This window comes from Acomys russatus, chromosome 20 (assembly GCF_903995435.1).
Source record: "Acomys russatus chromosome 20, mAcoRus1.1, whole genome shotgun sequence".
Lineage (NCBI taxonomy): Eukaryota > Metazoa > Chordata > Mammalia > Rodentia > Muridae > Acomys > Acomys russatus.
In genome coordinates this window covers 52,309,761-52,321,467 of record NC_067156.1, presented here as the reverse complement: position 1 = coordinate 52,321,467, position 11,707 = coordinate 52,309,761, and the positions used below count along the sequence as shown (strand labels likewise).

The window sequence follows — 11,707 nt, the reverse complement described above, 5'->3', positions numbered from 1 at the left end:
TCTTCTGGTTTCTTCATCCTTTAAGGGGGACAAGAGCTGTGAAATTCTAGGAAGTGGGGAAACATCCTGATTTTGAGTATTTGCCAGTTTCTGAGATGAAAAGGCTCCTACTATGGCTCATTTTTGAACTACAAATGTGACTTCAGATCTGGGACAAACCTGCCTCCTCCACCTCTCACAGGACAGTGGGAACTGGTTCTAACACACTAATGCTTTGTAAACCTATTGCCCGGAGAAATTTCTTTTTATTACATAGAAGCTCCTTGGTCTTTCCTAAGTTATAAGAGCAAGCTGAGGATCAAATCAAACTGGGTTGGTAAATTAGGGTGTCATGTGAAGAATGATCTCATTGCAGATATAAACCTTGAGGGACTCAAAACAGATATGCCCCCCCCCCCAATACAACTATGAGCTGTCCAAATGTGAGTCTGAGAGGCCAGAGAGGCTGTTGGGTCCTGGAAAGCTTGTGAGTTCACTCTAGTGTGTTCTAAAATACAGGGACTCAAATGAGAAATTAGTTCTAACTGATCCTGGCTCTGAAATGATTCTGTCTTGGAAGGTATGGAAGTGGCTGAGAAGGAACTAGTTCTTGCCTCTTGCAAGATGGTCTGCAGAGACCTGCGGTCCTTGTTTTTGCTTAAAGGAAGTGTTTGAAATAAGGGTGTTACCTCCTCTGGGAAGCACTACAGCTGCCGACTGCTCTTTGCTTGGAAGTGAAATGAAGTCTGCTCCTCAGTGTTCTGTACATACTGGGCTCCCATGTGAGCTAGAAACAGCACCTCCACACAGCTCATCTCCTCCTTGGCTCATGGCAATTCGGACACAATTGTGTGATGGGGTCGTCGCTCACTTCAATGTCTTCATACCAGTGCTTAATTCAGTTTAGCCTGGAGATATTAATAGAGAGTGCACAGGGCATGATAGTGGGGGTAAATGTGTGCATAAGAAGCACGCTAACCTCCTCTACCAAGGCCATGCATTCCTGAAAGTGGCCAAGGATATTCACCATCAGCTGGTTTCTGCAGGATGTTTATAAGCCCTGATTTATTTTAACTTGTTTGTGGTCTCACTTGGGTTACTCCAGTGTCTCTATGGTGTGGTGGTCTCAGTGGAAATGGCCCCCATAGGCCCATACAGAATGGCACTATTAGGGCATGTAGCCTTGTTGGAGGAAGTATGTCATTGGGGGGGGGGCTTTGAGGTTTCAGAACCTCAAGCCAGACCAAGTCTCCCCCCCCTTCCTGTTGCCTATAAATCAAGATGTAGAACTCTCAGCCACTACTCCAGCACCATGTCTGCCTGCATGTTGCCAATGTTTCCTGCCATGATGATAATGGACAAAATTTCCGAACTATAAGCCAGCCCCAATTAAATGTTTTCCTCTGTAAAAAAAAAAAAAAGAGAGAGAGAGAGAAAAAGAAAAACAAAAAAACAAAAAAACATGACCATATTTCTCTAAAGTATGTTATTCCCATTTCCCCTGGCTCATATTTTTCTTACTTTACTTGCTTGTCTTAGTTATTTTTCTATCACTGTAAACACCATGACCTTAGCATTAAAGGCGTTCATTTGGCTTACGGATTCAGAGGGTGAGAGTCCACAATAGGGGAGCAAAGAACAGCTGAGACAGTACATCTTAATCCAGAAGTGGGAGGCAGAGGGAGAACCCTGATAATCAAAGCCTACCACCGGTGAAACCTGCCCCCCAACAAGGCCACAGAGCTTAATCCTTCCCAAATGCTCCTCTCAACCGGGGGACCAAGTATTCAAATATATGATCCTGTGGAGACATTCTCATTCGAACCACAAATTTCACGCCTTGTTCCCAGAGAACTCTGGTCATATCACAATGCAGGATGCAGTTAGAGTAACCCCCAAAGTCCCAATAGACTTTTGCAGTCTTAATATTGTTCCAAAGTCCAAAGTCTTTTCTGGGAGTCAAAGCTATCTAGTAATCATAAGTCCTGTAAAATAAAAAAATCAAATCACATGCTTCCAACACACAATGGCGCAGAAAATGCATGGCCATTCTAAAAGGGAGGAGTTGGGGCACAGTGAGGAAACACCAGATCCAAGCAAGACTGGAACTCACCAGGGCAAACTGCAAATCCTGTAGCTCCCTGTCTTGTGTCAAAGAGCTTAGGTAACTCTGCCCTACTAGTTTTGCTTCTTGAGAGGCACATCTCTCTCAGACTGGTTCCACCCCATGTGCAGCTCATGTCAAATATTTTGGGGTTCCCAACACAATTGAGGCTTCACTTCTTTCCTTCCTTTCATTTTGTATTTTTGTTTGTTTGTTTGTTTGTTTTTATTTTTGTTGTTTCTTTGTTTTTTAAGACAGAGTTTCTCTGTGTAGCCTTGGCTGTACTGGACTCGCTTTGTAGACCAGGATGGCCTGGAACTCACAGCAATCCTCCTGCCTCTGCCTCCCCAAGTACTGGAATTAAAGGTGTGCGCCCCCATGCTTGTCAGGGCCTCTTGCCCTCCCAGATGCTTCATTCAGAGCCTGCATTGCCATGCATCTCCTGGCCTCAGTGTCTCTCATTAACCACAGGGAAAGATTCCACAACCCCTTTTTTCATGTATCTGTCATGACTCTAAGGCCATAACTCTTGTGGGTGACATTGCCACAGTCTGTTGTCCACTAAGGTTGGAGCCTGGCGTCCTTGAATCACATTTGCAGTATCTTTCCTTTGCTGTTGCTGTTTCAGAGCAGAAACGTTCTGAGGCCTCCCCTCTTTAAAAGCTGGAAGCTTAGCTAGGTGAGGTCTTGCCCTGAGGGAACCCCTCTTTTTAGTCCATTTTGGAACAGGCCTTTTAAATTTTTCCTCATCTCCTTCAGCATAAGCTTTCATCCCAACATTAAATTTCTGGTGCGCCTTTTCTCTTCCAACTATGTATTTTGTATTTCATATTTCTGTGTGTGATCACTAGTAACCACACAACAGAATCAATACTGGGGACTTTTTGAAATCTCTGCTAGAAAAATGAGTGCATTACTTTTCAGTTTAGGCAAATTCTTAGAACAAGGACCGAAACCAGCCACATTCCTTGCCAAACTATCACAAGAATGGTCTCTACCCTAGTTGTTGATACTTTTCTGATATGAATTCTCTTGATCTCTGCCTCCATGGACCACATGGCTCTCAGCATGACTGTCTTCCAAGGTCCTGCCAAGATGGCCCTGCTTAGAGTGTTCAACTGCTTTCCTAGTCCAAAGTACCAAAGTCTTCCACACTCCTCCCAAATACTTTGTGGTCACATCTGTCTCAGCAATAGCCCACTCCTGATACCAACTTTGGTCTTACTTAGTTTTCTATTGTCATGGTAAAACATAACAAGTCAAAGCAACTTGTAAAAGAAAAATCTTTGCTTTATGGTTTCAGGGGGTCAGAGTCTGTGAGGGAGGGGCAAAAGAACAGCTGAGAGCTCACATTTTGATCTATGATCAGGAGGCAGAGACATACATACATACATACATACATACATACATACATACTCACACAGGGGCGAGGGGGAAAGGGGGCGGGAGGGAGAGAGAGAGAGAGAGAGAGAGAGAGAGAGAGAGAGAGAGAGAGAGAGAGAGAGAGAAACTGTGTGAGTCTTGAGACACACCTCCTCCAATAAAGCCACACCTCCTAACCAACTGGGACCAAATATGCAAATATATTATAAAAGCCTGTGGAAGGCCACTCTCATCCAAACCACCATAGTCCTAGTTTTCTTAGCCATCACAGGTATAAACACACCCATTGGAAGGTTATCATATGGGGGGATGCTAGACCCACAACTGAGTGAGACACTTGAGTTCAAGTGTTTTGCTTCACATGGAATAAAGTCTGTCTGTGGCTCTGCTTCCTTCTTTGTAAAGTGCATACAAAAAAAGTGTCTACCCCATGAGGTTATTGTCAAGACAAAGTCAATCCATGTGAAGTACTAGAAAGAATATGGCGTATGTCTGCTGTAAAATTTAGTACTCAATAAACAGCAGCTCTTAGTGTTAGGTCCCTACCTACTTCAGGGGGTGGCTGGCAGACCCTAGGGGCGGGGCTTCCCCACTCCCTGAGACCCTTCACTATATAACCCAGACATTTTAGTTCCTGGTTTTTTGTTTTTTTCTCCCTTTCTGCTTTCTCTCTCCTTCCCTTCCCCACCTCCTTTATCTCTCCTTTCCCTCTCTTCTGTTTGTGCTCCCCCCTCTCCCTCTTCCTCCTCAGCTGCTCCCAATAAACCTGAATGTATATAGCTCTATTCTGGCCATTTGCTCATTCCATTTTAATCAATCACTTATCATATATATTTTAGCTCTTCAACTGAATTTGTTGAAGTGTGTGTGTGTGTGTGTGTGTGTGTGTGTGTGTGTGTGTGTGTGTTTAATGACACCCTAAGTTGTATTTTGCTTTGGTTAAAGCTAGAATCAAGTTCCCTCCCCTGAACATGAATTAGTGAGGAAAGATGTTTCCTGAGTATTGAATGGCAGAGGCTTAAATGCCTGGGATTAGATGCATCTACTGACCTGCTAGTATACATGCAGATAATTGATTGAGTTGGCTTTATTCAATCTATAACTTTTTTTTTTTTTTAAACCAAAACACATGACAATGCTGAGAGAAAAAGTTACTACTGATGAGACAGAATGGACTCGATTTTCTGGTGACCTTTCCCCTGTTCCAGGGTAGAGAAGCCCCTCTGTAAATGCCCATCTCTCCCGAGAGTGTAGTAGCTGAAACACTGCCTGTTGGATACTTCCAGAAAGTGAACCCTGTACATACACCCAAGATAATAACATACACTTGGCACCAGACCCACCAAACATGCCTCCCCCACATCTACCGATGCTATCTTTGAACACCAACAAAATGAATAGGGCACTGTGGCTGAGGTCAGTGCTCAGGGCCACAGGTGGGGGCTGGGAAGAGAGAGCTCTCTCTGAGCCACCTAATGGATCAATGAATTAAACAAAGGGGGGAGTTCAGAAGCCAGCCTCCGCACTTTTGCTGAAGCAGAGCTGATTATGAACTAGCTCAACTGCTGGAAAACAGGGCTCCAGCTAGGAGAATTAGGGACATGTCTGTCCATTCATTTTCTCTAATCGAGTTCTTGGGAAATACACATGTAGATTAGCTCCTAACAATGACCCCCAGCTGATTGCTTGGAGTACCCTCCACTGTGCCCACAATGGTCCTGACTGGCTCTTTATGTCCTACACAAAGGCAGGCCCCAGCCCTCAGCCCTCAGCCCTTGCCAGGGCCAGTTGAAGTCCCCCCCACCCCCTCCTTTCTCCTGAGACTCTAATAAACAGTAAATAAAAGCTCTCCTCACCTGGAGCTGTGTGTAGAGCTGGGCAGTTCCTGCAGGAATTAACTTTGGGAAGTTAGCCCCACAGCAGCTTGTGGGCAGCTTAAGGAATGCTGCCACTTTGCTCTGCAGCAATTGCAGAGATAGATTTACTGAGGGAGAGGTTTGCAGAAAATGCATTCTTTCCAGAGGGAAATAACAAATATCAATGAATTATTCTGGCAGCTGCCCGTTAGCTCAGCACCTCAGCCACCTGCTCTACCTAGCCAGCAGGGAAGACCCTCTGGGGTGCCCCTAGGCCATTTGCAGGACCAGTGCTTCTCCTTCAAGAGCCTCCCCAAGGCTCCAGTCTCGCAGGTCTGCTCAAGGACCATTCTCTAGGGGTTGGGATCTCATTTCTTCACAAACTAAATGCGTTTTCCTTCGGCCTCCAAGATGCAGGATTGGGGGGTGAGGGGCTCTGGCAAGGGATCAAAAATGGGCTGCAAGCCAGGAGGCACTTTGATTCAATTAAAATTTCACACTGCAATAATAACCACAGCTACATACAGCCGGAGACTCTGGGATGAGGAATCAGCTGCTTGGAGTTCTAGTCCCACCCCTCCACTGGATGTCTCATATTAAGCATCATCTTCTCTTCCGGTAAGACCCACCCTATTCACTCACAGGATGTCTAGGATGCCGTCCCAGGAAAAATGTGCAGTGTTTGAAAACTCTAAAGTGTTTTTTCTTTACATCACTTTATCTTATTTTTGTGTTGTAATTTCTTGTAACAGGTCATGGAGATTAAATATTATTAGACAAGTCCACTACCCTGAGTGGCATCTTCAACCCTAACTGGTTTTTCTTAGAATTCAAACTTTATGAGTTGAGTTAGACTTCCGTTTCAACCCACTGCCAACTAATTTGCATGCTGTATTTTTTCTTTCTTTTTCGTTTTCTTTTTCTCTTTCACAGTTTTATCACAAAGAGAACTGTTGGGGAAATTTGCCCCTTAATAGGCAAAGCCCTTCCCACCCCCAGAGGAACTATGACTTTCCCTTGCTTGCTTATTCATTTGTCTTGCCTCACAGCCTAGAAATTAAACTCCTCAAAGTCGGCTGGTTTTGTGTGACACGTGTGACCTTGCTCAAGCATAGTGTTGGCCCTTCGGAAGAACAAGAAAAGCAATGAGAAAGAACTCTGCCTTGATGGAGATCTGAAAGCCTAGAAAACCAGAATTGGAGAGTGCGAGTTCCTCAGCTCTGCAGCGGCGTCTGCCATAGCCTTTTCAGACTAACACTGCAGCCAAGCTGGGCATCACCCAGGCTCTGCCCTTCGGCTTTGAGGGGTGCAGTATTCACAGTTGCCCGTCAGCAACCGAGGCCACTAGGAATCATCTTTCTGCTGAGCCTTTGAGTCACTCTGGGTCAAGCAAGCCTCAAGGGGCCCCCAAGGGGGAAGGAATTCAAGCGGATTAGGGCGCTGCTAACCCTCAGGGAAGCGCTTGTACCTTCTTCCCAGGCAAAGGTCCCCACCGACCAGTTTTTGGGTCGCTGCTTAGCCTGTGGAAATGGGAGGCCAGGGTTGCTCATCATTGTAACCCAGTTTAGGACCCTTGTCCTTTCAAGATGGTTTTTGAAAGGAACTTTTCTGCATCTTCTGCAGGTCCTGTGAACTCCCATATTTGAGGTCATTGGTTATCTGGGGCACAGATTGTCCCACCACCTTTAGGTTCGTGCTGGAATGAAGAAGCTGGTCTGAGGGTACAGAGAGAAGTAAAAACAGGCACAGACAGAAGAAGCCTGAAGTCTGGGATCGCAAAGCACAGAAGCACAGGTGTAGAAAAGAGGGAAGATTCAAACCAGAAGGCCTGTGAGCTAACTTCCATCGCCCAGAGTAGCCGGAAAGCCTTCAGTGGCTCTTGCAGCTTCCAAGTGCAGTAGGGAGATGGTCCCGGGTATAAAGCTCTCGGAGTAGGTAGGCAAGAGATGGGCAGGTGAACGCTGGAAAGGGGAGAGGTGAACCGTGGGAGGTCTGCCCCAGTGAGGCTCATGCGGTGGTGGAGGATTTTCCCTCCTGCCAGACTTGCTACCCCTGGTGCCTGGAGAATGTTTGTGGTGTTGAAATCGGTCAAACATTTGGATGGAGGGAGTTTACGGGTGCAGGCCTGGGTGGCAAGCCTGGGACCCTAGGCAGATCAGGGAAAAGACCCGCCCTCCATAGGGGGAGGGACCGAGGGAAAGGGCTGGGTCTGGAGAGGAGGAGGAGTCCCGGACCAGAGCGCTGCGGGCCTTTAGCACCAGCCGCGCTGCTCCAGTTACCCCGAGGCCAAACTTTCAGCGGCTGCTTCGGTCCTGTTGACCGCTGGCCGAGCGCCCGCCCATCTCTAGACCGGTTCCCCAAGTCGGGTGTCTTCCGAGCTTAGCTTTGGTCGGACCCGTCCAGTTGTGCACGTTCTAGAAGTGCACCATTTGGAAAACCAAGGCAACGAGCTTCAGTCTGTAAAGTGCACTCCTGCCTCCCCATGCACCTGCCGGGCTGCGTTCCAGCCATGGCCGACGGGAGCTTCTCGCTCGCCGGCCACCTGCTCCGCAGCCCGGGCGGGAGCACGTCTCGCTTGCACAGCATCGAAGCCATCCTGGGTTTTACCAAGGAAGACGGGATCTTAGACACCTTTCCTACAGAGAGGGGCTCCAGGGGCGCGAAGGAGCGGGATTCCAGGCTGGGCGTAAGGCCTGCCTGCCCTAAGGCGCCAGCCGGAGGCCCTGAGTCTTCCTCACCACCAGCCCCCGGGTTGGTCCCTGAGTACGAAGGTGAGTGCGCAGGACAGCGCCCTTTACGTCTAGGTCAGCGGGTTTGGGGTCTGCCCGATGTGAGATTAGAGAAATCGTAGGGACTCCACATAGCTTCCATCCTGGACCGTCTCAGGCCAGCTCCGGTGCCACTGGGAGGCCTCGGGTTGGAGGGAGGAAACCTCGCCTCCTCAACGAGTGTCACTGACGGCTTGGGGCCTCGCTGCCCCAGCTTCTCGCCCCTGCTTCCCCAAGGAGCAAGGAGAGGCACGGCCCAGCCCAGGACTGCCGGTTGGGCCAGCAGCAGGTGATTCGAAGCTGTCTGAGGAGGAACCACCCAAGAAGAAGCACCGACGCAACCGCACGACGTTCACCACGTACCAACTGCACGAGCTGGAGCGCGCCTTCGAGAAGTCTCATTACCCCGACGTGTACAGCCGCGAAGAGCTGGCCGGCAAGGTTAACCTACCCGAGGTTCGGGTCCAGGTAAGCTCTAGGATTGATGGACAGCAACCTGGGAGGGTCCAAGGCCGAACAGCAACTATTTAGTGTGTTACTTCCATGGTTCCGCAGCTCTAGCCTAGAGTCCAGGCTTGTCTTCGACATTTCCCCCATGTACCACCCTTTGAACAATCTAGTTCAATAAGACGTCCCTTTTGGAGGAGGGGTCTCCCGACTCCAAACTAAAAGGACTTGGAAATCGCTTGGGAGATGAAGAGATTGACAGCTCATTAGATGCCGTGGGAAAGGAGTTGTGGGGTGTACTGAACGCAAAGGGAATGAAAGCAGCGGCTGAAGGGGGGTGTCACTGGGTTGAGGGCCCAACTGCCACTGTTGTCACCAAGTGCTCACGGTTGCTCAAAACGAAAACTCCCAGTCAAAACTTAAGGTGGATTCAAGAAACTGACTTTTCCCTCGTTTTACACCGACCTTTTTATCGTGAAGGCGTTTTCGCTTTAATTAAAGCTAAATTTAGTTAATCCCCAATCATTAAAATATTTGGAAGCCTTAAATATTTGTTAGTCATCTGTGAAAAATCTGGGAGGGCTTCCAAATTGAGAGAGTTTACAGGGGCCTGTGAGGGAGAGAGTGAGGACAATTTTAATGCATCTGAGAACGGAACTGAGATGGTATTTTTGTTTGGTTAGGTTTCCATGCAGTAGGGATTCTCTGGGCTTTGGGAGTTTTCAACTATATCTTTAAAGTAAAGGGAGACAAGGTAGAGCTCCCTAACATGATTTGGCATTAAGTACCAAAGACAGCTCAGTTTCTCCTAATTCTGGACTGTAAAGCTGTCCAGGGACTGGAGAATAGGTACTCAGAGGAAAGAAACAGAAGCCTAAGGCAGAGGAGAAACCGTCTGTCCCTGTGTCCTACAAGCCCCAAGCTTGCCTGTCCCTCTTGTTCAATGGAGTCCCCTTCTCCACTAACTTATGGGATTCTTGAGAGTAGGGTTTTGTAGCTTTTCTGTGACCATGACATAGCTTTTCTCCCCACATAAGATCACTAGATGGTGTGATGGGGACTAGAGGGTCTCCTACAAGATTAAGGGCGGCAGGAGAGCAGTTGGTAGGTAGCCAGCTATCCTGAAGCTCAACCCTAAAAACTAGATCCAAGACTGAAACCAATTTTGTAGAAATGGAGCAGGGAAGTTCAAAGGGCATCACCTTTCTCTTTTTCTCTACTCTCAGCAAATCTCAAATATTTCCTGGTAGCTGGTGCCTCGTGTAGAGATACTTATATTTTTGCCTTCTTGTTCTTCCTAATTCAAGGGTTACACACACTTGCTCCTCCTTCACTCGGGTACTAGGTGTTAGCCTCCTCAGCTCTCTCTTTATATCAAACTCACTTTCCCCATTGGCCCATGCAGCTACTTTCCCTTCATAAACACTAGTTTGTCCAAAATCCTTTCATAGTCTTCACTAAAAGAAACTGACCCTATTTTGTAAGTGAGTGGAACGAGGGGAAATGGCAAAACTCTGTATTATGAAAATAGACAAGATATTCTTGAACAGTTGTAATCTCGGAAAGTAATTTATAGGAACCTCAGAAGTGTTAAGTAGGTACCAATTAAATAAAGCCGACAAATTATCAGAGCAGCGATTGAAATACACATGAGGTCAAAGAAACCTGCTGGAAATGGCTGCATGTTAGCGTGTTAGTGTGCCTGGGGCTGTGTTTATAATAGGGAACGGAGGTGGGTGGGTGGATAGAACAGAGCATCTGAGAGCTCCAGCACACAGAGAAGAAGCAAGATCCCAAACTGAAGCAAAGGTCCCGGAAATCTGGTTTCAAAGTCCTGTGGTCTAGCCGCAGAGTGAAATTCACTGTTCTCTTTTCCCTGGGTGTCTGCTTCTGTGAAGGGCTGGGACAGATGCCGCAACAACCAAGAGTGAAAGATACAAGACAAAAGAGATGTTTTTAGAGGAGTGGTGTGTGACAAAAAAAGACCCGGGAGCCAGAGAGGATAGAGACAAACAGGAGCGCATATGTAAAAGAAAGGATTGGGGTGAAAGACGGGAGCGAGAGACCAAGGACGTAAAGGAACTGCTGAGTCCTTCCCGCAAGACTACTCCAGTCCTAGGGTTATTCGTAGGGTAGAGGAGGGGTCAGGCTGGCAGGCCTGCCCAAGGTAGGGACTTCACTCCGCCTTTCGCCCTAGCCTAAAGGGCTCTGTGCTTCTTCGGACAGGTGTGGTTCCAGAACCGACGGGCTAAGTGGAGGCGGCAAGAGAAGCTGGAAGTGTCCTCTATGAAGCTACAGGACTCGCCCCTCCTCTCCTTCAGCCGCTCTCCGCCTTCCTCGGCTCTGGTCTCTCTGGGGACCGGCCCCAGTAGCGGTAGCGGACCTCCGGGAAGCGCCCTGCCGCTGGAGCCTTGGCTCGGGCCGCCGCTGCCGGGCGGAGGAGCCACAGCTCTGCAGAGTCTGCCTGGTTTCGGGCCGCCAGGACAGGGTCTCCCGGCCAACTATACGCCGCCCCCGTCCTTCCTGAACTCCGCGCCCCTGGGTCCCAGTCTGCAGCAGCTCGGGCCGCCGCCCGCGTACCCGTGCGCTCCAGGATACGGGGACAAGTTCTCCTTGGAAGAGGCGTACCCGCGCAACAGCAGCATCGCGGCGCTGCGCCTGAAGGCCAAGGAGCACATCCAGGCCATCGGGAAGCCCTGGCAGGCCCTCTAGAGGCGCAGCGGAGCTTGCTGCGAGCCCAGTGCATCCAGCTAGTGGCTGCACGCTGCCGGCCAGACTTGGCCGGGACACTACTCCTGGCTCTCCGGAAAACGCCAACCTTGAGGCCAGCGCCAACCCAGCCTGGTGGCCAGAGGGGACGAGCTGCGGGTCCCGCTGGCTACACTGCTCCTAGCTGCTCCCATAAGCGTCTGCGCCTATCATCCGGAGAGACCAAGGACCTTGACCTGGGATGTTCCCAACGGAAGGAAAGGGGAGCCGGAAAAGTAGAGTTGAAGAAACTGTTTGTAAACTTAGTCAAAAATTATTTTGGAGAAAAATTAAAGATTTGTTTATTGCCCAGCCAAGCGTGTTCACCGACTACAGCGTGCGGGTTAAGGTAGTGGTCTGGGGGAGGATGTTGGCTTGGATCTGGTGGGTCTGGGACTCCCGAGTGCACCACAGGGATCGAA

The 11,707-nt window shown here is 48.8% G+C and overlaps 1 protein-coding gene across 1 annotated transcript; it reads left to right on the top strand.

Moving 5' to 3' along the window:
- Nucleotides 1–7,804: 7,804 nt before the first annotated feature.
- Nucleotides 7,805–11,270, top strand: Rax (retina and anterior neural fold homeobox). Its single transcript, XM_051163460.1, has 3 exons — nt 7,805–8,093; nt 8,305–8,558; nt 10,764–11,270. Exons 1-3 carry the CDS (start codon nt 7,805–7,807, stop codon nt 11,247–11,249), a joined length of 1,029 nt encoding a protein of 342 aa, XP_051019417.1. The 3' UTR covers nt 11,250–11,270.
- The last annotated feature ends 437 nt before the right edge of the window (nt 11,271–11,707 follow it).

Excerpts from the sequence above, each read along its gene's own strand:
- Rax (XM_051163460.1), top strand. The coding sequence starts at position 7,805 with ATGCACCTGCCGGGCTGCGTTCCAGCCATGGCCGACGGGAGCTTCTCG. Across the intron at positions 8,094-8,304 it reads GTTGGTCCCTGAGTACGAAG|CTTCTCGCCCCTGCTTCCCC; the intron begins GTGAGTGCGCAG and ends TCGCTGCCCCAG. Across the intron at positions 8,559-10,763 it reads TACCCGAGGTTCGGGTCCAG|GTGTGGTTCCAGAACCGACG; the intron begins GTAAGCTCTAGG and ends TTCTTCGGACAG.